Source organism: Copadichromis virginalis, linkage group LG16 (genome assembly GCF_057382275.1).
Source record: "Copadichromis virginalis isolate Kocher_CV1m ecotype Utaka linkage group LG16, C_Virginalis_male_GT1.1, whole genome shotgun sequence".
NCBI lineage: Eukaryota > Metazoa > Chordata > Actinopteri > Cichliformes > Cichlidae > Copadichromis > Copadichromis virginalis.
The window spans coordinates 35,480,587-35,502,319 of NC_140633.1; the positions used below are offsets into that span (position 1 = coordinate 35,480,587).

The 21,733-nt window shown below is 43.1% G+C and overlaps 1 protein-coding gene across 1 annotated transcript; it reads left to right on the top strand.

Annotated features, from left to right (window-relative positions):
* The first annotated feature begins 6,495 nt into the window (after positions 1-6,495).
* igfbp5b (insulin-like growth factor binding protein 5b) lies at positions 6,496-19,027 on the top strand. Its single transcript, XM_085434583.1, has 4 exons — positions 6,496-7,195; positions 14,835-15,043; positions 15,148-15,267; positions 15,920-19,027. Exons 1-4 carry the CDS (start codon positions 6,862-6,864, stop codon positions 16,055-16,057), a joined length of 801 nt encoding a protein of 266 aa, XP_085290709.1. The 5' UTR covers positions 6,496-6,861; the 3' UTR covers positions 16,058-19,027.
* The last annotated feature ends 2,706 nt before the right edge of the window (positions 19,028-21,733 follow it).

Sequence of the window (21,733 nt, forward strand, 5' to 3'; positions counted from 1 at the left end):
CATCTGTCAGTGTTTACACGAGTATATTACATCACATCACCATTTAGCGCATTGCACACTAATCTGCACCAAAGAGCCACTAGTATGAATGAATGTAGGCTCTTCTTTTGCCTAAATGTTCTCAAATGTTATGCTTATGATATCTGATCTCAGGTTTGCTTATTTTTCTATCCAACTCACTATCCGGCTCAAACTCATCACAATCATAACTCATCTCGCACACACTGAGCCTGGCACAACATGCTAGTATGTTAATGTGCTTGATGTGGTCTCCAGCTGGATCCTGGCAGTGAGAATCAGCCTCTGCCAACATGTCTCCTAACATCCAAAATGCCATTCATACCCAAAGGTTGGCACATACCTGAGCTGCTCAATATCAGGTCTTTTACTCAGAGCTGTTGGCGAGGCCTGGATGAAAGTATTAGGCATTAGATTTAGCCCCTGAAATGAATGACAGACATTTAGCTTGCTTGGGAAAGTTTTCTTTTTTCCTAGACTGTTGGTTTTAGATTCATTAGATTGACATTTTTATATAAATCCAATTCACTGCTTATACACCATTTCCACCCTGACATTTGCTGTTAGCTATTCTAATAAAACACACCTCTGTTCCATAGTGCAGTGAACTGGAATGTCAGTCTGTGAGTCTGAAATCTTTATCTTTAGCTCTTCAGCTTTGCACTGCTCAAACACTGATGATGGATGTGCCTTTTTTGTTTTATTCTGTATGTAGCTGTTTGTGCTTTTGCTTGAAATGTTGCCAGTGAAGGAATTCCATTTAATTTATAGCCGAAGCATTTTTAATGTTTATCTTAGTCTGAGACATTCTGCATGAGAGCATTGGCTAAGTACGGACTAACTAAAGTGTCTGAAAGTGTTTAAAGAAGACTTGAGGAGTACTTGATGTAAAAAAAATTTAAATATTTGTAAGCTTGATTAGTCACTTTTGACCCGGCCTGCCGCCTTTATGCAAACACGCATATTCACGTACACATATCAACAAAGACAAACATCTTTTGTGAGGTCGGTTGCATAAGATGCCCTGTCAGTTAAAAGCACAAGGAATATGATAGGGAATATGCAGGTGGCAATGAGAAATGCAGCCTTAAGTAAATCATCCTCAACCATCCACAAATACATTACCTTTTAACAAAGCCCAGATTAGCCATTTCCAGCAAATGGTTTGGCACGAGACCAGTCCTGAAAGCAGGACTGTCTCTAAATGGGTTTTGTTTTGGAAATGCTGTAGGCCAACCATACATTAATAGACTATAAAAAGAGTACCACTTGTGTAGGGTTTTACGCCACCAGCTTATCTCGATCTGCAGAGTTTCCATCACAGCGCTCAGATAAGCCTTCGCACCGACTCACGTTACAGGATCATGCAGGTCTTCTCATGGTCACATCCAGGCGTTTCGATGTTAATGGAAACCTGCGGGGCGATCATCGTCCCAAAGTTCACCGTGCTGTTGACAATGCCACTATAGCAACACAGTCAACTATCGGGAGATGCGATCCAAGGGGCCACGAGCTGAATATTTCTCACTATTTGGTGAATTAAAAGCTTTGTCCACACTTCCAGTGAGTGGATGCTTTTAGAAAAATAAACCACATTGCTAAGATTTATCTGCATGTTGCTTTCATTGAGCCAATGGATATATAGAGCTAAAACCACCAGCTTTTCTTTCCAGTCATCTTCCAAATGGTTTTAAATGCTTCAAGGCCGATATTGATATCAGTTTTTTGGTATTGGATCTGTCAATAGCTCATATTTTGCACTGACATTCAATATGGTTTATTAAAATTTGACCAAAGTCAGGCACCAAAATGTCAATATTTTTTTTATTCCTGACAGAGAAGAAAAGACTGGAGCAGCATTCATGGGTAATAAGATATTAAAGTGTTCCAGACAACTGAAGCCCAGACAAATGGAATAAATAGGTTTAGTGGCTCCCTGTAGCATAAGAATCCATTGCTTTCCTAAAAAATAAACCCAACCTTCTCCATTATTCCTTAAATCAAAGTTCCTAATGAGCTCAGCAAAATGGAAAGCTCTCTTCGTCCCTGCATCCTTGTGTCTTTTTCCTTTTTTTCTACTGATTTTTGACTCAACGGCCTCCAGTTTTATTCAGCAGTTTAAATGACACAGTGCAGACGGGACATTTGAAATGCTGACAATGCTAACAGGTTAATTCCTGGAGCCACGCTGTCTGGTCTCAACAGATATACACAACAACACCTTTCTGTATGTCCTTGGAAGTGAAACTGTTTGTGTGCACTAGAGTGTTTGTGTATCGCGCGCTCCTCGCGTGTATATGTAAAGTGCCGACTTGATGAAGTGGAAGAGGAAAAATTACGAGCTGCGTTCTCTGCTGTTCGTTATTTTCCATCTAAGGGGAACGCAAAGACATAAAACACAAATACACCTACCCACACAAAGACTCACGCACACACGCCGTCTACAACATATCCAGAGCGACTTGAGCACATAAACATAAAATTGGAGCACATGTGCATACGCACACTATTAGACATACATAAACTCACAGAAGCAGAAGCAACATTTGATATGTACACTGTGTGCATGTATGCTACAAGAGCTGAACGTGGCACATAGTGCTGACAATGACAGTACTTTAATTTATATAAGCACCATGCAAATTAAGCCAGTTGGCATAAAAAGCTGAATAACTTTATGCCTTGTGTAATGTAGAAAGTCCCCAAAAAGTTTCCTTTTCTTTTACTGTCATTGTTTGAAACTTAGTCAAAGGATTTCATGTGCAAAAACCATTAAACCATTGTACAAAGTGCCATAACTGTGCTGTGGTTACAGTACACAATTTGAAAAACTGTAACTGATATGTTGTAAACTTTGTTACAGCTCAGCTGATCCAAAAATTGCGCACATCAAAACGTGTTTACCGGTCTGTGGCAGACACATCCACATGTGTCTAACATATTCCATAAAGCGTTTTGGAGCCCCAGAGGGAGCCATGTGAAGCCTGAAACATGTCTTGAAATGATTTTTGCTTGGGCCAGCATCAGCTGGCCCAGAGGACAACGTATGTGGAGATGAGGAAAAATCTTAAGGTATAAAACTGCTCAGACAGTGTTTCAGTGTTTTGTTGCTGTGTTGGGGAGGAGGGTAACAGGCTGCGTTGAAAAAACACATTTTGATTATCCACACAGCCTGAAATTAAAAGTTCGTTTTGGTGCAAATTGTTCTAGAAAGACTAAAAGGTTTGGAATCGTTGTTGCACTGACCCCTGTGGGTTTAAGTTGTCCAGTCACGCCCATCATCTGCGCAGTGATGTCTTAGTTAGAAGCACAGATCTGGATTCCAACCTTCTAGTTTCTTTCTGTGTGCAGTTTGCACCTTTTCCATTTCCCTGTGTGGGTTTTCTTCCAGGTAGTCCGGCTTCCTCCCGCAATCCAAAGACATGCATGTCAGGTTAATTAGTTATTAGGAAGCTGCCATAGGTGTGAATGCCGCATCCTTAAAGTGCTTAGAAAGAAACTAAAAAGTTCAACTGTGGCTTTGTACAATACCATATCACAGTTATGGTTTGAATAATTCCACCACTAGATGGCAACACATGCAGGATTTTCAAAGCAATTTCAGTGACTCCAAGAAAATGTATTAAACACACCAACCTTTATGAGTACATGCTTATTTAAAATATGGGGGTGGGGGTTGGGTATAATTTTAACTCATCAATCCTAAAGCTCAGTTGAGATCCAACAGAAATGCCTCTGAACAAAAAAATAATTGTGAGAGCAGAGCTTTAAGCATCTTTTGCTGAGATGTTCTGAGATGCTGCTTGATCCCTTGGACTGCAGTTGCAGTGCTGAGCAATAGAAAATGCTGGCAGTTGAGCAGTGTAGATGCACTCTGAGAAACTCTCAGATGAGTCCTCTGGCATTCAAAACACACCACCACCCAAAGAAGACATCTAGTCACGGGTTTGCACACTTTGTGCAAACTTTGTTATTGCTCCTTTAAGTCAGAATGATGCATGGGGAGGAGGAGGGTGGGACAGAGGGAGTAACAGATGGATTGATGCATGAACAGATCTTTGGGGAACCCGGATTTGCATTGAGAAAAGAATGAGAGCAAAATAAGGAAAAAAGAACAGGAACATCGTGTCCCCTCGGCAGTGATGATATGTTAATGTACAGCCTTAACTGGGGCTTGTTTTGGGAGCATATTTTCTTTGTAATTTGTCATCCTCTCTTCATCCATCGTCTCATGCCCAGCTGAGATTTAGTGGATGCATCATTAATCCACTCTGCTTTACTATCTTAATCCGGCTCATTATCGCTGCTCTGGTTTGACTAAAGGAGCTCAGATTTATGTCTTGCAGGGTTTTGCCGCTCCTGTTGGTTTTGGAGGGAACACTGACTCACCGCAGCTCTTCGCCCTGGAGCTGACTACTGAGACATTTAACCATCACAGTTCACCCTGTGCAGTTTTCTGTGGCTTCTGGAGTCCTTTGTGACCACCTCCCCCCCGCCCCGCTTTTATTTCTTTGTGTCAAACTCTGACAGAAAAAAAAGCTCACTCCGTTTTCAGATGTGTATGGTTGAAAGCAAGAGATGTGAGGGCGATAACACTGATGGAGGCATGTGAGGGAAACCAGAGAAAAAGCCATGGGGGAAAACAGTGGTTATGAAAGCTTTCAACATCTTCTGTAAACCAAGTTTGAAACAATCACGGCTGAAATGAAGCAAAGAAAACACTAAACGTGTGCAACACTAACTATGAGGTGCAAACACATCACACGTACCAGAGCGATTAGAGAGAAAACGAGGTGCCCGTGTGGATCCAGCTTCATGCAAGTGAGATTATGTAATCCAGGCAAAAATTCTAAGAATTGGCTACAAATAAATATTGATGTAGTCTTTTTTGTTTTAGATTCATATGCACTAATACCATAGCACCACATACTCTGTGCCTTTGGAACAAAGACATGATTTCAGTTATGTGCAAATAGAGATTTCAAAAGCACAAACGTTATCAGGGAGCTCCTGTGGAGTTTGTGACTGCTAACAGCGCCTTCTAGTGTTCAACACCTAAACAACAAATCACCTCCGTGGATCCTCAGCCTGCAGGAGCAGGATGAGATAAACCGATAGCCACGTTTAGGAAATGATTGTGGGCCAGTTTATCAAGCGGTGAGTGAATATGGGAAGGAAAATCGACACGGCTTCCTGACTCTCTGCTGGTAGTGAAGAAAGAAAGAAAATCTGTCCTAAAAGCTGCAGAGATGGGAATAACAGCCCCGAGTGTGTGATCGAGAGTGCATATGTGGTAGACACGCACACACAGACACACACGCTGAAGCAATCAGGCACTGTTCTGCATACAGGCTATAAAATAATAGAAGGCGGCTACACTTCAGTTGTCAGCCTCAAACCCAGAGTTCGTGACATTTTCCCCTTCTCTCTCTGACTCTTCTTTCTCGAAAACATGACTCTGGGTTCCTTATGCGCGTGCGCGCACGTGTGTGTGTGTGTGTGTGTGTGTGTGTGTGTGTGTGTGTGTGTGTGTGTGTGTGTGTGTGTGTGTGTGTGTGTGTGTGAGAGAGAGAGAGAGAGAGAGAGAGAGGTAGCACATTGGTGGGTTTCCCTTCTGGCTATATTTCTAACACAAATGGTGCCCAGTAGAAGCAACAGGTGCAGGCTTTAGAGTGGAGCAGGTATCCCTGTGAGTGATATCTAAACGTGTGTGTGTGTGTGTGTGTGTGTGTGTGTGTGTGTGTGTGTGTGTGTGTGTGTGTGTGTGTGTGTGTGTGTCGGGGGGGTAAAACTGGATTGAAAAATGGCAAATCTTCTAAATGTTACCGTTCCAACCGTTTTATAACCCTAAGTAATGATATCACGCACCTTCCCCGAACGCAGCATTGACGATATTCCATCCAACCCCGTGGCAAACACACAGCATTATGACTCAAGTAGGGGGTTACCGATGATCCCGTTTTCATGACCGCGGGGAATCGTTATGTAACGTAAGGTAACGACGTTTCCTTGAGGCTTGAACAAAAGTTTTCGGGATAAAACGTTCACAAGTTAGAATGGATTATTTTTGCGCGTAAAAACGTATTTTCCCCCATTTTGTTTGGCGCCAAAAATCTTGTGTGAGGTTTTCCCCAGAGTTTATTTCTGAGAATCAACAGCTGAAATATCCGTCTCCCAGTTTCGTTTTTTAGTGTGAGAATTTATTACAGAATACAAATGTGAACTACTTAAAAAAAAAAAATCTATAGGCAGTACAGAAGCCTACAGGTTTCGACTAGCTGAAATGCTTTGATGAGGGCTGCTGTTGCCTTTTGCCTCTTGCACCTCGGCATCAGCTCAGCCTTCAGGGTGAAAGAGCGATCCTCCTGCTCCTGAAAAAAAAAAGTTTGGCCGCGTGCCAAACTGCGGAACAAGTGCGCCTCCCCTCCCTGCTGTTTAGCGTATTCATAGTTAGGGGTTTGGGCTGTTTTTTAAAAGGCAAGGCTGCTCTCAAGTTGATCAGTCTGCTCAAGAAACTTGTGGTGGAGAAAGTACCGGAGTCCAAACAGACGGGGAAAGAGATTTTGTGCGCAGAATTGCTTTGCTCCAGCAGAGGACAACATTTCGGGGGGGGGGAAATAGCGCACGTACTTTTAATTGGTCCTTTAAAGTCCTTCTGCAGCGTTCACAGAAAAAACCTTACCATTAATGTTTTTTATAGATAGCAACACTCTTGGATAAAGACTCTTGGCTTTAACTGTAAAAATCGGATTATCTGACTGAGGCATTGTGTTCATTAGACCAAGCTACTTTTCCCCTCCTCTTCGCATTGAGGTTAAGCTATAGCTGAAGAGAACGCCAACAATGTTTCTGAGTTTTTGCCTCCTGGTGACATTTATCTTGGGGCTGTCCGGGTGCTTGGGCTCATACGTTCCGTGCGAGCCCTGTGACCAGAAGGCGCTGTCCATGTGTCCTCCGGTGCCGGTCGGCTGCCAGCTGGTCAAGGAGCCGGGCTGCGGCTGCTGCCTAACGTGCGCACTGTCTGAGGGACAGGCGTGCGGCGTTTACACCGGGACGTGCGCCCAGGGCCTCCGCTGCCTGCCGAGGAGCGGGGAGGAGAAACCCCTGCACGCCCTTCTCCACGGCAGGGGACTGTGCACCAACGAGAAAGGATACAAACCTGCCCACCCGCCCATAGGTAAGACGCTCACTGCTGGGTGACTGAATGCATGCTTGAGAGCGAACATGGGTTTAAAATGTGTGAGAAATGTAACTTCTCGTCTGCATCGGGACCCCCTGGGTGTTCTCTCTCCTCTGTTTATCAGTGTTTGTTGACATCTTGTCCCACGCCGGGATCCAGCGTGTGTTACTCTGAGAAAGGCTCCTGCAGCCTGAGGGACCAACCAAAAGGCAGCACAGTAGCCTGCTCTGTTTTATTAAATGCAAAATCTCCCTCTTAAATGAAATTCAACCCCTTTTCCCAAGTTCTTCCCTCCTCACTTAGACCACCCGAAATAGTTCTCTGCCATGCAAAAGAAGCGCAGAGCCCTGGAGCGCGAGCAGCCGGTACCGGCGCGTTTGTTTGACATATGGTTTGAGGTGGCATCTGATTAACTTTTATCCACCGCTTTGAATCAACTGACTGTAGGAGCTCATTCCGGCTCTCTGCGCAGATCACACATGCTCCTTCTGGTGTCAGGCTGAGCATCTAGCTGTAGCACAGAAGTTTTAAAGGGCTGAATCTCCACAATAATAACACGGCGTGAACAAACACTCCGCTCGTGTCGCCCGGTGCCGGTTAATCTGCTGCGGGATCGACTCTTAGCTGTGGTGAACGCACATGGCGTGTCCCGGCTGAGCTGCGCCTGCAGTACGGGGCAGTGGCTGTCAGACTGCGGTTTAGCGAAACCCGAAAGTGGTTGACAATGATCCAGACAGTCCCCGCTTTAAAATATTTACAGGTTTACAGTCTTTTTGAAACAGTTTTACGCGTCTCTTGACGCACGCACGAAAGGTGGCCGTGGACTGAATGTTGGTTTATTCTATGCAAGTAATATTCAGATGAAAATAGGGTTCATGCTTCAGCCTCCTTTAACATCCAGCTCTAACAAGTGTCTGTCAAAGCCCTCGATTTTCCATCCACACGCCAGAGCTGTTCTCTGTTTTTCGCCTTTCCCGTCCAACTGCTTAAACTGTGAAATCGATCGAAGGCTTCTACTGTATGAGACAAAATGAGCTGCCACTCTATAAACTTTGGATCTCTTTAAAGCAGAATTTAGGCAGATTTGGGGCTGCAGGCTATCCCTATGGGTGGTGTTTCGAGTCGGATTACCACTAAATCTGTGTGCGTGAGAGAAAAGAGAGAAAGACCGATATAGACAGAAAGAGAGAGAGAGAGAGGGAGAAGGAGAGCTGGGCCAACAGTCTTGAATGATTTAAGATATTTCTGAGGGAAGCAGACAGGTCCACCTTGACTCAGAGTTTTAGCAGCTTGTCAACAACTAGATAAGTAGGTGGAAACCACAAAGGTTTTGGCTACAAGCCTCACTCTGTAAAATACGCTTCGACTGGGCTCATTTATACTATTGATGGAGTCATGAGGTTATGTCCACCCTGTGAGCAACCCCTCATCTCTCTTCTATGGGTCCAGCTATGACTGCCGTTACAAAACACTCAGGCAATCACAGGTTTGGTAAAGCTTCAGTCAGTATGTGAAATGATGTAGTCTTTTGTGTTTGTTTTCCAAGTTTGTGTGTATTTGCTGCCACATATACTTGGGTGGGGCTGTGTGGGTCTCTGGGTGTGTATTGCATGTGATGACACCTCAGGCAGTTTTGTCTCACTTTGGTTTGCGCCGACACACACACGCACGCACACACACACACAAGCAGAACCTGGCTTCTGTGTTGGTCCACGGAGGTAACCGGAGCATCTTTTCCTGCCCCGGGCGGTGCATTCATTGCAGGGCTCTCAGTCACAGCGCAATGATTCAGCAGAATGCCTCCGGCACGCTCTTTCCTCTGAAGGGCCTTCTGTCAAACAGCTCTGCGGACGGGAGCTCATGAGGTGAGCTTCTGGTTTCCTGTCGTGTGGGGTTGCAGCTGTCTGCGCGCTGTACCAGCTGAGCAAGGCAAACACAGAGACACAGAGAGGAGGAGCTCAAGTGTCCACCGCACTCGTGAGGCCACGAGAGCTGCGGCCCACTAAATACTGACTGGGACAGTCAAACAATGGCGAGGAGGAATCTTTGCTATCCTCTAGTCCCCCACTCCCCCCTCCCTTTTAAAGAACAAGAATCCTGGCCATCACTCTGCATCTGGGTTCATGTCCCAGCAGTGCATTAATTCATGTTTTGCTCTTGCACTGTGATCCCAGGAGTGGCTTGGATTGTAAGGCACAGGAGGTGGTATGTGCTCCCGGGGCACTTAGACTTTGTTAGCCCCCTGTGAGTGAATCAGACCCCAGAAAGCTTGCCAACAGATATGACATCATGGCAGCACGCCTCCCGTCCTTCAAGCTTCTGAAAAGGCCTTATGTTTTAACAGATTGCTCTTTGCCAAGAAACAAAAGATGATTAGGGAGTGGTTCCAAAACCAGAATACTCTTCTTACACATGGACAGAAATACTATGCTCCTTATTAGCCTAGCAACAGAAAACCTGCTGCCTTTACTGACAACTTTAATACTTTTACATTTGCCCGGGTCCTTAATGTGTGTGTAGATGCAGTTTTCAGCCGCTGCCAGACAGTTTCAGCCTCGGTGACACTTGTTGTCGCATAATTTTAGAATGCTATTCAATTCATGAGCATTACCATCTGCTTTTTCCACGTTCACATCGTCCCTGGCACGGCGGGTTATTCGGCTGTAGCTGAGAAAATGATGCAAACGCTGACTCTCTCCAACTGTAGACAACCAGCCACCGTACTCTGTCTAATATGTACGTTGCATAAAGGCATGCCACGTTAGATATATCTCCGGTCACGAGTGACTCCAGCTGCCTCACAGCTTCATGACAGGCAAAGGAAAGACTGTATGCGGCTCTCCATCCATCTCACCTTGAACATCTGAGACAGTGCAGTGAAAGCTTACCATGCTGCAGCTCGTGTGCTGCAGGTGCTAGGCAGAGTTATTGGAAAGATCATTTTCCAAAGATATCACATGACCACTTGAAAAGCTTGCAATTCGTGGCAAAAGATAGCGAAGTGATTTCTCGGATGAGACACTGATACTACTGAGTTTTTTTTTTCCAGGTACAGAATGAGAGTCAACACCACTGGAGTTGTTGCTGGCAAGCAAATACCCTCTTTGGCATGCTTGCTTGAATTCTTCCAATAAAATTTTACAGTGGTATTTGTACAGCTTACCGGTCACTGACACCTAATCTGCCGGTGGCAACAGTTGTGAAAGAAATCAACTCTCACTGTAGTGCAGGATTTTATGATGATGTCACATGTGTTTAGGCCTGATCTGGATATTGTAATCTCACTCCACTCCAACCTGGTTACATTCTAGACCAATAATTATATTATTGTCCTTATAGAGGACTATTTAAAGTGAGCAGTACAACAAACTTCTAAAAAGTTTGGCTCCATTCTCCTAAACGGCCATGTAGTGATTTCTTTAAACTGTATGAAGACTGATTCTCAGTTTTGATTTGAAGAAGCAGCTAGCTTCTCATCCACTGTGGACTTCTTTTCCTCCCCTCGTTCTCCCTATACAGTACATCCACTCTACAGCGCTTGATGCTCGCCAAAATAGCTTCTTCTGCCACTGGGGAGTCAGAACGTCGTCACACCCAGCAATTGTGTTGTGGTAATGGTGACCCAAAAAGAGGTTGCGTCTGTCCATGTGGCTTGTTGAAAACCAAATTCAGATATGGGATGAGACCTCAGACCAAAATTAGCAATGTAGAGTAGAGCAGCCATGCGCCTTACTCTAATAATTTACTTTTCGAACGCTCTGCAACATAAAACTGAACATTTAGCATCACGGAAACTGTAAACAGGTCAGGAAGTTTGCTTACCTATAGCAGCATTTCCTTCTTTGAAAGCTTTTGCATCCTCTCATAGGCCCTGTTTTGCAATTTATAATCCTTGAATTGTTCTTGCTGCTATTTATACCATGCATTCAGAAAAGCAGGAAACTTTTTGATTGCAATGAACATATTCTGCGTGCACAATACCATGGGAAGTGTTATTTCCTGCATATTCAGAAGCTGATTGAGAGCGTGCACAAGGCCGAACAACAGAAATCCCAGTGAAACAACAGGACATGCAGGTCAAAACATAATTCACTTGCACTTGTGGTAAAAAAAAACAAACAAAAAAAAAAAACCTGGACAGAATATTTGATAAAGTCCAGATTTTCTCACTGTTCCAGCTGGTTTGGAAGTGAGCCTTTTTCAGTCATCGGTCTCTTAATCCTTCTCAGGAAACCACTGCGCATCTGTCATGTAATGTGCAGAGGATGTATCTTGTTGGCCTGTTTGGATCAAAATCTCTTAATGAAAACTCAAATGGCTGTTCGTGCCATTTCATTACTTTTTGCCACTGAAACAAACTCTTCATTTTATCTGAAAACTCTTTTGCCATAAAAGAGCTCTGCAACTGGCAACGTTGCCATAATTTGGACCCATTTCCTTTTCTCATCAGATAACTTTTATGCTGCTGCACACACTCCTTAGCGACTCCCACAATCCCTCTTGGCTTGTTCACACCTCCTTTCCTGCTCTAGAAACTGCAGGGTTATTGGGCCGTGCCCTTGCTTTCAAATATTAAGTAGCGGAGGCAGTGTGACACAGAGGGATGGCTTACTAACGTTGTGCTTTATATAACAGATGCCCTTAGGCTCATTTATCCCCACAATTATCTTGTCCTACCCCCAGATGAGATTAAACAGCACCTCTATTCACCGCTCTCTTACATCTTGTAAAGATGTAATTTCAGATGCAGGGCACAGACTGACGTTATCAAAGGCAAGACGTAACAAACGTGGTGTAATGTTGGGAAATCCAATGGAAGGTGGGAGAATCCATTGTCCTGTTTTGTTTTTTTCTCTAAACGATGTTGTTACAGTCTTAAAGACCCAGTGGAGAGAAAAATCAAAAGAAGGGGCAGCTTATCTTTCATTCTTGGACTTGTGCCCATAAGAAACTTGGGATATTCATGAAGCATAATTGTGTGCAGATGTTAATTTTTAAACAGAGGAGTATCAGGTGCACCTCCTTTGGCTACTCCACTCCTCTTGCCCTAATGAAATCTTTAGCTCGAGCAGAGGGAGAAGCGATAGCAGCACGGCTTTGGGCTCGGCTGAATGGAAGAGATGCACATGACTTGGCTCACTTGGCCCCCGTCCAGCATCTTGGCCGAGTTTCAGGAGTTAAACACAGACCCTTTAAGACTCCTTTACAAGCTGGGTACCCTTAGCATGGAAAAACTGAGTTTTTGTGGCAGAGCCTAAGAGGCCACATCAGAAAAGATGAATTTTTGTGATTTTTGTGATTTTTTTTTTTTTCAGCGCAAGCATGGAAGTCAGGCACCATTGTCTTTTCGAAAGCTGCATGAATTTTTTGAAAACCTTCATCTGTCCCGCATTGTTAACCGTATTCTCTCCAGACAGGCATGTTCTCAAAGCGACCGACAGAGAACGTTTATTTTCACCAGGATATTTTATTGCCAGATATGTGGCATTTTAATCAAGCGCCCTGAGAAAGTATTAGACTGTACAGCAGAAATAAAAAGGTTTTCCAAAGTGGTCACATGCACGGTGTACATGAGAATGCTTGTTTGACGTGTTTATTTATAGCACGCAATAGCCCCTTAGTCTGAGCGGGGAGACACAAGGACATATCTAAACACAAACTGAGGCCTGCCAAGTCATGGGTTGCGAGATTAATTTCAAAGAGACGGCAGTGCAGCGCAGAAGCCAAAGACCCAATTCTGGTAATCACCCTGCCTCCAGCCCCCACCTCCCCCTCCCCTCCCAAAGACTCCCAGACACTCATGCTGTGTCAGGCTCTTTGAACATCAGTTTCTCTGAGCTCGTATCCTTGTTACGTCTCAGCGCCTTTCTCCAGGCTGGCTCTCTACCAAGAGGCCAGTCAGAGTCATGCAACTTGTCACATTTCTAACATATTGTTATATTCATAAGTAACATATTCATGTATGGAAGTTGATTTGTCTTCCAGCAGCAGTTGGCCATATAGTTTGCAGCCAACATTCCTCTTTGGTTCAGTGCGCCTGGCCTCGTGCACCACGGCGGGTTTCCTTGTCAGATAAATATAACCAGGGTCATCCACTGGCACCATGGCTTCAGCCATTTGGGGCCTGGCAAAGTCCCCACAATAACTCAGTACTTATGGTACAGCTAAGCCAAGAGGGGGGAAGTGGAGGGCTTGTTTCTGTGACCTCAAAGAACCTCTGGCTGGGGGTCCAGGCTTAAGAGGCTGAGCCCCAAAGATAGGAATAGGGGGAGGGGAGGGTTTGGGTTAAGGATAAAGGACCTCAACCTGTAAATATCCTGTCAGAAGGGACTTTCAGATCTCTGAGACTACAGTGCCCCCTGGGGGAGCTGGAATTACATCTAAGGAGTGCATACAGTGTGACACAAATGTACAAGCATTTATATGATTCCGTGGTGCAACTGGATTTTCCTGAGCTTGACATTTGAATCAGTTTAATGTGGGACACGTCGCTATAAAGTTACTACACACAGGGGCCTCAGGCCCGGTTGCAGTTTAGCCCAGATAACATGTTAGCAGTTTTTTCCATGCAACACGTGATCCAGGCTTCCCAATTAGTAGAGCTCTTTATGCTCATAAATATCAGTGTGTCTGGATTCATGTGTGAAGACCGGCATGTCTCACTTTTAAACTTATGAGAGGATGTGTTGTTGGTAGACTGTTGAGCAAAAATGTTGTGCATATTTTTCTACATATTTTGTGTCTTTTTCCCTCACAGATAGCCCTGAGCTCAAACATGAATGCAGGATTTCAAACTTTTCCAGTTATAAATAGAGCAAAGGGCCTTTGATAAGTGGGGTTGGGTGAGAAAAGATGATTTAAAACTAAGCTCTTACCAGTAGGAGTTCATCAGCTGTTGGCCAGAGCTGCAGCCTTCTCTCCTCCCTACACAAATGTTAAACAACAGTTGGCACAAACCCTTGGAAAAGCACCCACCTGTTACTGTTTGTATGTGGAAAGGACTGACAGGCATGATTTATCATTTATGCAGATGACTATACAATAATGCAAAATAACATCCTAAACTAAGATTTTTTTTCCGTTTGTTAAACATTGCAAAAACAAATCTCATGTCACTGTTAATATTGTACATTAATATGTTATTAATGTCATTTGATAGGACATTACCTTCACAGAAATGTTTAAAGTTCCAGTCAAAACAACTACCATGAAATGATATGAGAAATGAGTACGAGATAAAAGTGAGAAGGAACTTTGTTTGACACTTAGTTGCTTCTCTTTCTCTTGCTCACTGTGTATAGCATATAAAAGCTAAATTAGGCATTTAAAAGAGTTTATTTTTATATTTAAAAATAGATTTCTCTGATTCTTTAACTAAAAAATCCAGTAATAATAATGCTACCACTGGGCTCCCAAAATTTTCTTACTTCTCTGAACTTTAACGTAAGAGACGAGCACATTATGCTACGTCCAGATGAACAGAATCAGCTTTTTGGGATTTCCTTACCTGAATGATTGAGCATGCATCAAGGCACTTTAACTTAAGAGAATTCCAGTTACACTTGCTGGATGCGCATAAAAATGTAATTTAAAAAAAAGTAACCTCTTTCTGTTGTTGCTGTTTTTTGTGGTGCAGATCGCGAGTCCCGAGAACACGAGGACACCAGAACCACACAGAGTACAGGCGGGGTTAGACCACCACCACTCTATCCCAAAGAGATTGTGAACAGCAAAAAAGTCCTTGCAGTGCGCAAGGAGCAGAAGAGGAAGCAAGGCAAGCAGCGCATCATTGGCTCAACCATTGATTACTCTCCTCTGCCCATTGACAAGCATGAGCCTGAATTTGTAAGTATTCCATGTGCAAAGTTTCATGTGGTTTTTGCGGTGTATATCTCAGTATACAACTGGTAGTTGTTTGGTTAATAATCCCGTGCTGCATTTCTCTAAAGGGTCCATGCAGGAGAAAACTGGACGGGATCATTCAGGGAATGAAGGATACTTCTCGTGTAATGGCGCTGTCTTTGTACCTTCCCAACTGTGACAGAAAAGGATTCTTCAAACGCAAACAGGTGAGCCTTGATTCTTTAAACCTTATATAGCCTCACACCACCCTTTGAGCAAGCATTTGACCAACATAACAATAAACTGCATAATTTCATTGTTATTAAACATAGTTATTTCAGTGGAATGACAGCAATCAGTGGACTTGCTTGCTAGCTGTTAGCTTTAGCCCTTTGAGAATTCACTCCAGGAAATGCAAATAAACATTGTTATGATGATAGTGGTAAGTTCAGGTTAGCAAGCTGCCTCCAAATACTGCATCATTCTACCACACAGACACAGATGTCTGTTAATTAGAGCTAAATAACTAACAAATAGTTCACTTACAAAAAGCAGTGCACAGACCTCTCAAATGGAACAACATCAAAAATGCTCCAAAGGACATGAACATCCTAAACCAAAGAAGTCAAATACAGTGACTCCAATTAGCAGTGCTGGAAGCTAGCAGAGAGCTAACTATCATTCACCAATAACTCAAGGCAGCCCTAGCTCTAAAAATGCAGTTTATCCTTGCTAAAATATAATTCTCCCCCATAATTCAGAGTTACTAAGAAAAATCCCCACTTTGTGGTTATCACATAGTTGGAAAATAGCTCATTTAAATGTAGGCCTTTTAACATGGGACCTTGCTGGATTAACTCACTGTTTTCTTCTCCACAGTGCAAGCCATCTCGTGGCCGCAAACGAGGCATCTGCTGGTGTGTTGACAAGTACGGTGTTCAGCTCCCCGGCACAGACTACAGCGGAGGTGATATTCAGTGTAAAGACCTGGAGAGCAGCAGCAATAACAATGAGTGAAACTGGGAGGGCCATTTTGACCTCCCCCATCCCCCAACCCTTAACCACCACGTGACCCAGGGCCCACGCCTCCTCTCTGAATCACACCTGTATGCTCCGCCCTACGTTCACTTCAAGATTTGTTTTTTCAACTTAAAAAAAGAAGAAAAAAAAATCCAATCGCAAAACAACAGGCTGAAAAAAGACACCTGTATTTTTTTTCCTTTCTTTTCAGTTGACCAAGCACTCTTCTCTAAATGAGGGTGAAAGTCCCAGAAGATTTACTAGATTCTTTGACTATTATGATCACGGGACCGCCCTTCTATGAGCCTGGTCCCTTGGCTGCAGATCCATGAAAATATATGCAACTAATGGATATATTTTTATAGAAGCTGTGGGTTTGTGTGAGGTGAAATTAAAACAATTGTAAAGAAGAAAAAGAGAGAAACAGCATCAGGCTTATTGATTGAAAACAGATCAGTTTTAGGCCATGGAACATGATGCCACTGTGGAGCTGACGATTGGCCAGAGTAATTTGTTTTTATCTGTTCTCCAAAAGAAAAAAACAAAGAAGAGATAGGGATATGCTGTAACAGTTGACTCTATCTGGGTTCTGTCAGAGCACTTATGAATAGGGGAACCTGCTTGGATATGTGTAAAAAAAATCACAAAATGATGCGTGCATGGACGCGTGCATGTGTACAGTTTGAATGTGTGGTATGTATGTTGGTATATGACGGAGTGAGCCTATTACAAAAAAGAATGTCCTTTTTTTTCCTTTTTCTTTTTGGTTTTTTTTTCTGATTTTGTCACAAGTATTGCTAGAGCTTGAAGTGGTATCGGGACTGGCCTTCTCTTAATGTAAAAGCGTAAAAAAACAAAAACAAAAAAAAGCAAGTAGACCATCACAGATGAATCTATGTATGTGGCTCTTTGACAATGTAGCTAGCCTGATATGCCAACTGTGCCTATTTGAACAGACATTGCCATGCAGGGCGACACAGAGCTTAGAGAGCACCGCTGGCTCTACTGGTGAACTAAACGTTTTCAGCTTAAGTCTGACTCAAGTCTGACTCCGATCATGAGTGCATGCAATCCAGCTTCCCAGTCGGGCCGGCCGCTTCTCTGATCCATTTGTGTGAAGTGTAGTTTTGTATGGTTTTGTTTGTGCTGTTTTCTTTGCCTTCAGTGAAGTAAAGACCACCCACTTTTGAGCCATGTTTCTTTATCAAGTGGTTCCCCCTCAGTACTGCTACTACAGTGTAACCATGGTGTATTACATTACTTTTAAATATAGTTACTGAATGTTTGTTTTTCCTGTAGAAACAAAGTATGAGAACAATGTAATTGTGCTTGGGGGGAAAAATAGCCTGTAAAGAATTTCAAAGGATTCTTGTAGGTCAACTACAGGGAAGTCAAAAAAGCTAAAAATCTGAAATCCTTCTGCTTACACGCCTCCATGCGGAGGTTATCTACCTTTATCTGAGTGGGGCATGATCCAAACAAAAAGGTTACAGGTTATAACAGGGTCTTTAATAGAGTCGCTCTCTCTGTGTGCAAGTCACAGTGCCTTCCTATATGCAAAGACATTTAAATACTGACGTGAAAGTGACATGGATATCATGCGGGGCAATTTTCAGATACTTGATATGACAATAGAGGTTCTGATTAAGAGAAGAACAGTGAATGTGGTAGGTCCTTTGAAATGGTGTCGATAATATGTTGCAAATCCATTTGTAATCTCCGCCTGGGGGTAGTTCTGGACAAAAATGATGTGTGAGGAACTGCAGTCCGTTAAACCTCCTTCTTCTCTTTGACAACCAATAAGCTAAGATTCATGCTTCTTCATGTGAATGCCAATGTATATGATTGCCAGAGAGGGGAAGCCAAAGGATGTTCGGAGGTAAATCGTGTTTTAGGGCTTTTTTTAATGCTTCTGCAGATGTGTGCATCCTAAATGGCTTCCAGTTGGGAATACATTGTCAAGGCTCCTTGCCCCACTTCCAACACCAAATCCCCGCTACCACTTTCGAAAATAAGCAGCTTGCACTTATTTCAGTTACTCACTATTGATATTGACACACGGCAACATCCTGAGATGTGGTATCATGAAGTTAGTTTAACAGCAAGAACAACAAAAAGTAAAAAAAGCTAAATGTTGTGTTATCTTGTGCTTACCTTTCAGAGGTGGTGCTTTGAGGTAATATTTGTTGACAGGGGCTGTGAAGCCCATGCCTGGGACCTCCAATACAGCAGCATCTTTTAGGGAAAAGTAGATTGAAAGTAACACAGCTAGAGATGTTTTCATGGCCTATTGCACAGAGATGACAGCTGAGATAGAGACAGAGGAGACAGAGAAGAGGGAGAGCGAGCGCCATGGGCAGTGGTCATGATCAGGGCCTAGCCACTTCCCCGATGTGGGGTCACCAATTGCATGACATTAGATACAGTTAGCAGGACAATAACTGGGAGTCGTGGAAATCCGAGGAATGAAATACTGCAATCAGTTTAAATATCTGAAATTGGAACTTGGCAAATATCAGCGTTCCAGTTATCTCTTTCATTTCAATTGCAGGTTGGAATTCAGGATTCCTGTTTGCGAGTAGCAGCTTCCTCAGGTTTCATATCTCCTACTTGGTTTGAATTTCAATTCACATACTTCAGTAGTACAGTAACTACAGTACAGCTTTTATTTCTGAATACATAACACTTTTTGGATGTAATGCGACGATACAATTGGGTTTCGTAATTTGGTGTTCACTGGCTTGTGAAATCGACCCATCGGTGGCAGGAGGATAGCAGGAAATAAAATGGTCAGTATTTGGAGCTACATAAGACAAATAAGAAAAAAAAAGACAAAAAAGCTCAAATTATTAAAGTGAATATCACTGTGTAATATTTATTCAACTTGTAATTTATGTACTCTTTTAACCTTTGTCTGTTTTTGTTATGACAAAGCATTTATTTAAATAAAGTTATGTATTCATTTAAGCATTCTGCGTGAAGCTTTCATTTCTAGTACTGCATCTTTAAGGGGAGTAAGTAGCTGCTAAACTGGCTTGAAACATACAGTTTGAGCGGGAATCTTCCTGATTGTAAGCACTAACTAATCTCTGAGGCACGAACTGTTAAACCTCTTAGACATAAGTCTGAGACACCCAGGCTACACTACAGGATCTCATCCAGCATGCAGGATGTGACTTTATAAAGCCTCGCCTGAAGGCAAGTCACCTGGTTTTCAACACCATAGTCAAAAAGATTGCACCGGAAGAAGGAAGTCATTTAACATGAGTTTGAACTTCGGGGGGGATAACATCTACAGGGGCCGGCTCACTATTCAAATGACTGGGAAGAAGAGATCTGTAGCCTGAAGGAGACTTAATCATGTTATGGAAAACCTGCCTTTATCAGCACTTAAAGGAAGAATGCGCTCCCTGTGACACACCTCTTTACACAGACGTATATATCCAGTTGCGTGCATATGGAAGATATGGAAACAATATGGTAATCTTTGAAAGTATTTTCTGTGGATACTAAATGTGAAGCAGTTTCACCATCCAGGTGTTTGTCACAACCATCTTTTGAAAAACATGATATAAATGCACTCAAAGAGCACAGATGCCAGTTTCTGATTAGCTGTTGGCTTTCAGTTAAACATTAAAGGGCTCTAAGGACATGTGCATGCATCTCTGAAGATGGGTGTCTGGTCATTTTTATTCTCTTGTGGCTTTAAGGAAGTGACAGAATAGGACTTTTCTTTTTTTAGGGGGCCACCAAAATCTTTCCCTGGGGACCTCAAGACTTTGACTGACTCCAGATGTGGGTGACTGAAGCAGGGCATGAAAGGGTAGAAGGATCCAGGAGTTCCTGTGTAGCTAGCAGATCAAGGGTGCTGTAAAGGTTGTTGTGGTATGTTTCCATGAGTGTGTGTGTGTGTGTGTGTGTGTGTGTGTGTGTGTGTGTGTGTGTGTGTGTGTGTGTGTGTGTGTGTGTGTGTGTGTGTGTGTGGACCAGGGGCAGCGCATGCTTTGACTTCAGGGAGGAGGAAACATGTGTAGAAGATTTGATTTGTGAGGTAGTGTACATGACAATTACTATTTGCCTTCAAAGAAACTGACAACTGCACTTAGGACTTCAAAGCATTTATGCCCCTTTTATTAGATAATTAGGCCAACAACGTTGGACGTCTACATCTAACATCAACTCACGCACCTCACTGCATCCCAAATCCAGTCAAACTGCTGTGCTGTGCACTTTTCTGCCCATGCGAGACCTAAGGTGGGATACTTTTCTGTACTGTATTTCAATTATACAATTAAACAAATGGTCAGTGCTGAAAAATCCCAAGCAAAAAGCTTTGGAGATGCTTTTAGTTGCTTGTGCATTGCGTTGCCTGTGGCTCACTTCATTAAATGTGACTTTTAGACAGGATGATGGGACATTTAAAGACATAAGCTTACAAATGGCATGCAGATGTTTACACTACGTATTTAGGATCTCTTCAAATCACTGCTTGTGCTCTTGTATAATACTATCTCTTTAAGAGGTAATAGTGGTTCTTGTCATCACTGAGATGGAGATGAAAGGAGATTTGAAAGAAAGTACGGCAGTTGGGAGTAAATCACATGACTTAGTGATAGAATCCGCCAGTGCTGGTGGTAGAAGACGGCAGACAAGTGTCTGCTAGTTTTCTAGTTTTCATCCAAGCCCTTTCATCCCAAATGGACTAAGACCTAGAATCCCAAATGGTGGGTTGTTCATCGTGGATCGGATGTGACAGTGAGACCCACAAATGTGTGTTAAGTAAACCATATTTAGAGATTAAGATTTGACGTCCTTCAAGCCAAGAAAGAGAACCTTACGGTGCAGTCTAGTAGACGTTCTCAATATTATGGGAGATTCCAGCAATATAAAAACGTAATCTGCATCATTCTAACAACTGAATGAAGTTTTATATTTTAAACAATTGTTTTTAAAAGGAATCAGAGCGAATCTGTGAAATTTCATCAACAAAAGTTTTAAATGAGACAGCGAATGAGATTGGGGGCTCCATGGTCTAGGTATTTTTGATTTTCTCTGACAGCAGTTACTTTCAATCACAACAATAAACGGTTTCTTACACAAGCATACAGTTTCTAGTTTAACTTAAGAAGCAAATTAATTTTTACCTGGAACTTGGTACCATCAAGAAAGGGCACTTTATCACAAATCCTTAACTGACCAATCAACACGCATTACCAGAATCCATTTATGAGCAAACTCAGCTTTCATGTAAAAAAACAAAAGTCATAGCATTGTTTTATTTTTGGGGTGGCTGTAGCTCAGGTGGCAGAGCAGGTCAGCCACTAATCAGAAGGTCGGTGGTTCGATCCCAGGCTGCCTCCTGGCTGCATGTCAAATATCCTTGGGCAAGATACTAACCCCATGTTTGCCTACTGGTGGTGGCCAGAGGGCCCGGTGGCGCCAGTGTCCGGCAGCCTCGCCTCTGTCAGTGCGCCCCAGGGCAGCTGTGGCTACAACGTAGCTTGCCATCACCAGTGTGTGAATGTGTGTGTGAATGGGTGAATGACTGAATGTAGTGTGAAGCGCTTTGGGGTCCTTAGGGACTAGAAAAGCGCTATACAAATGCAGGCCAAATGCAGGCCATTTTATTTGAGTTTGGGTATTTATCTGATTACATTAAAACACTTTTTTGCC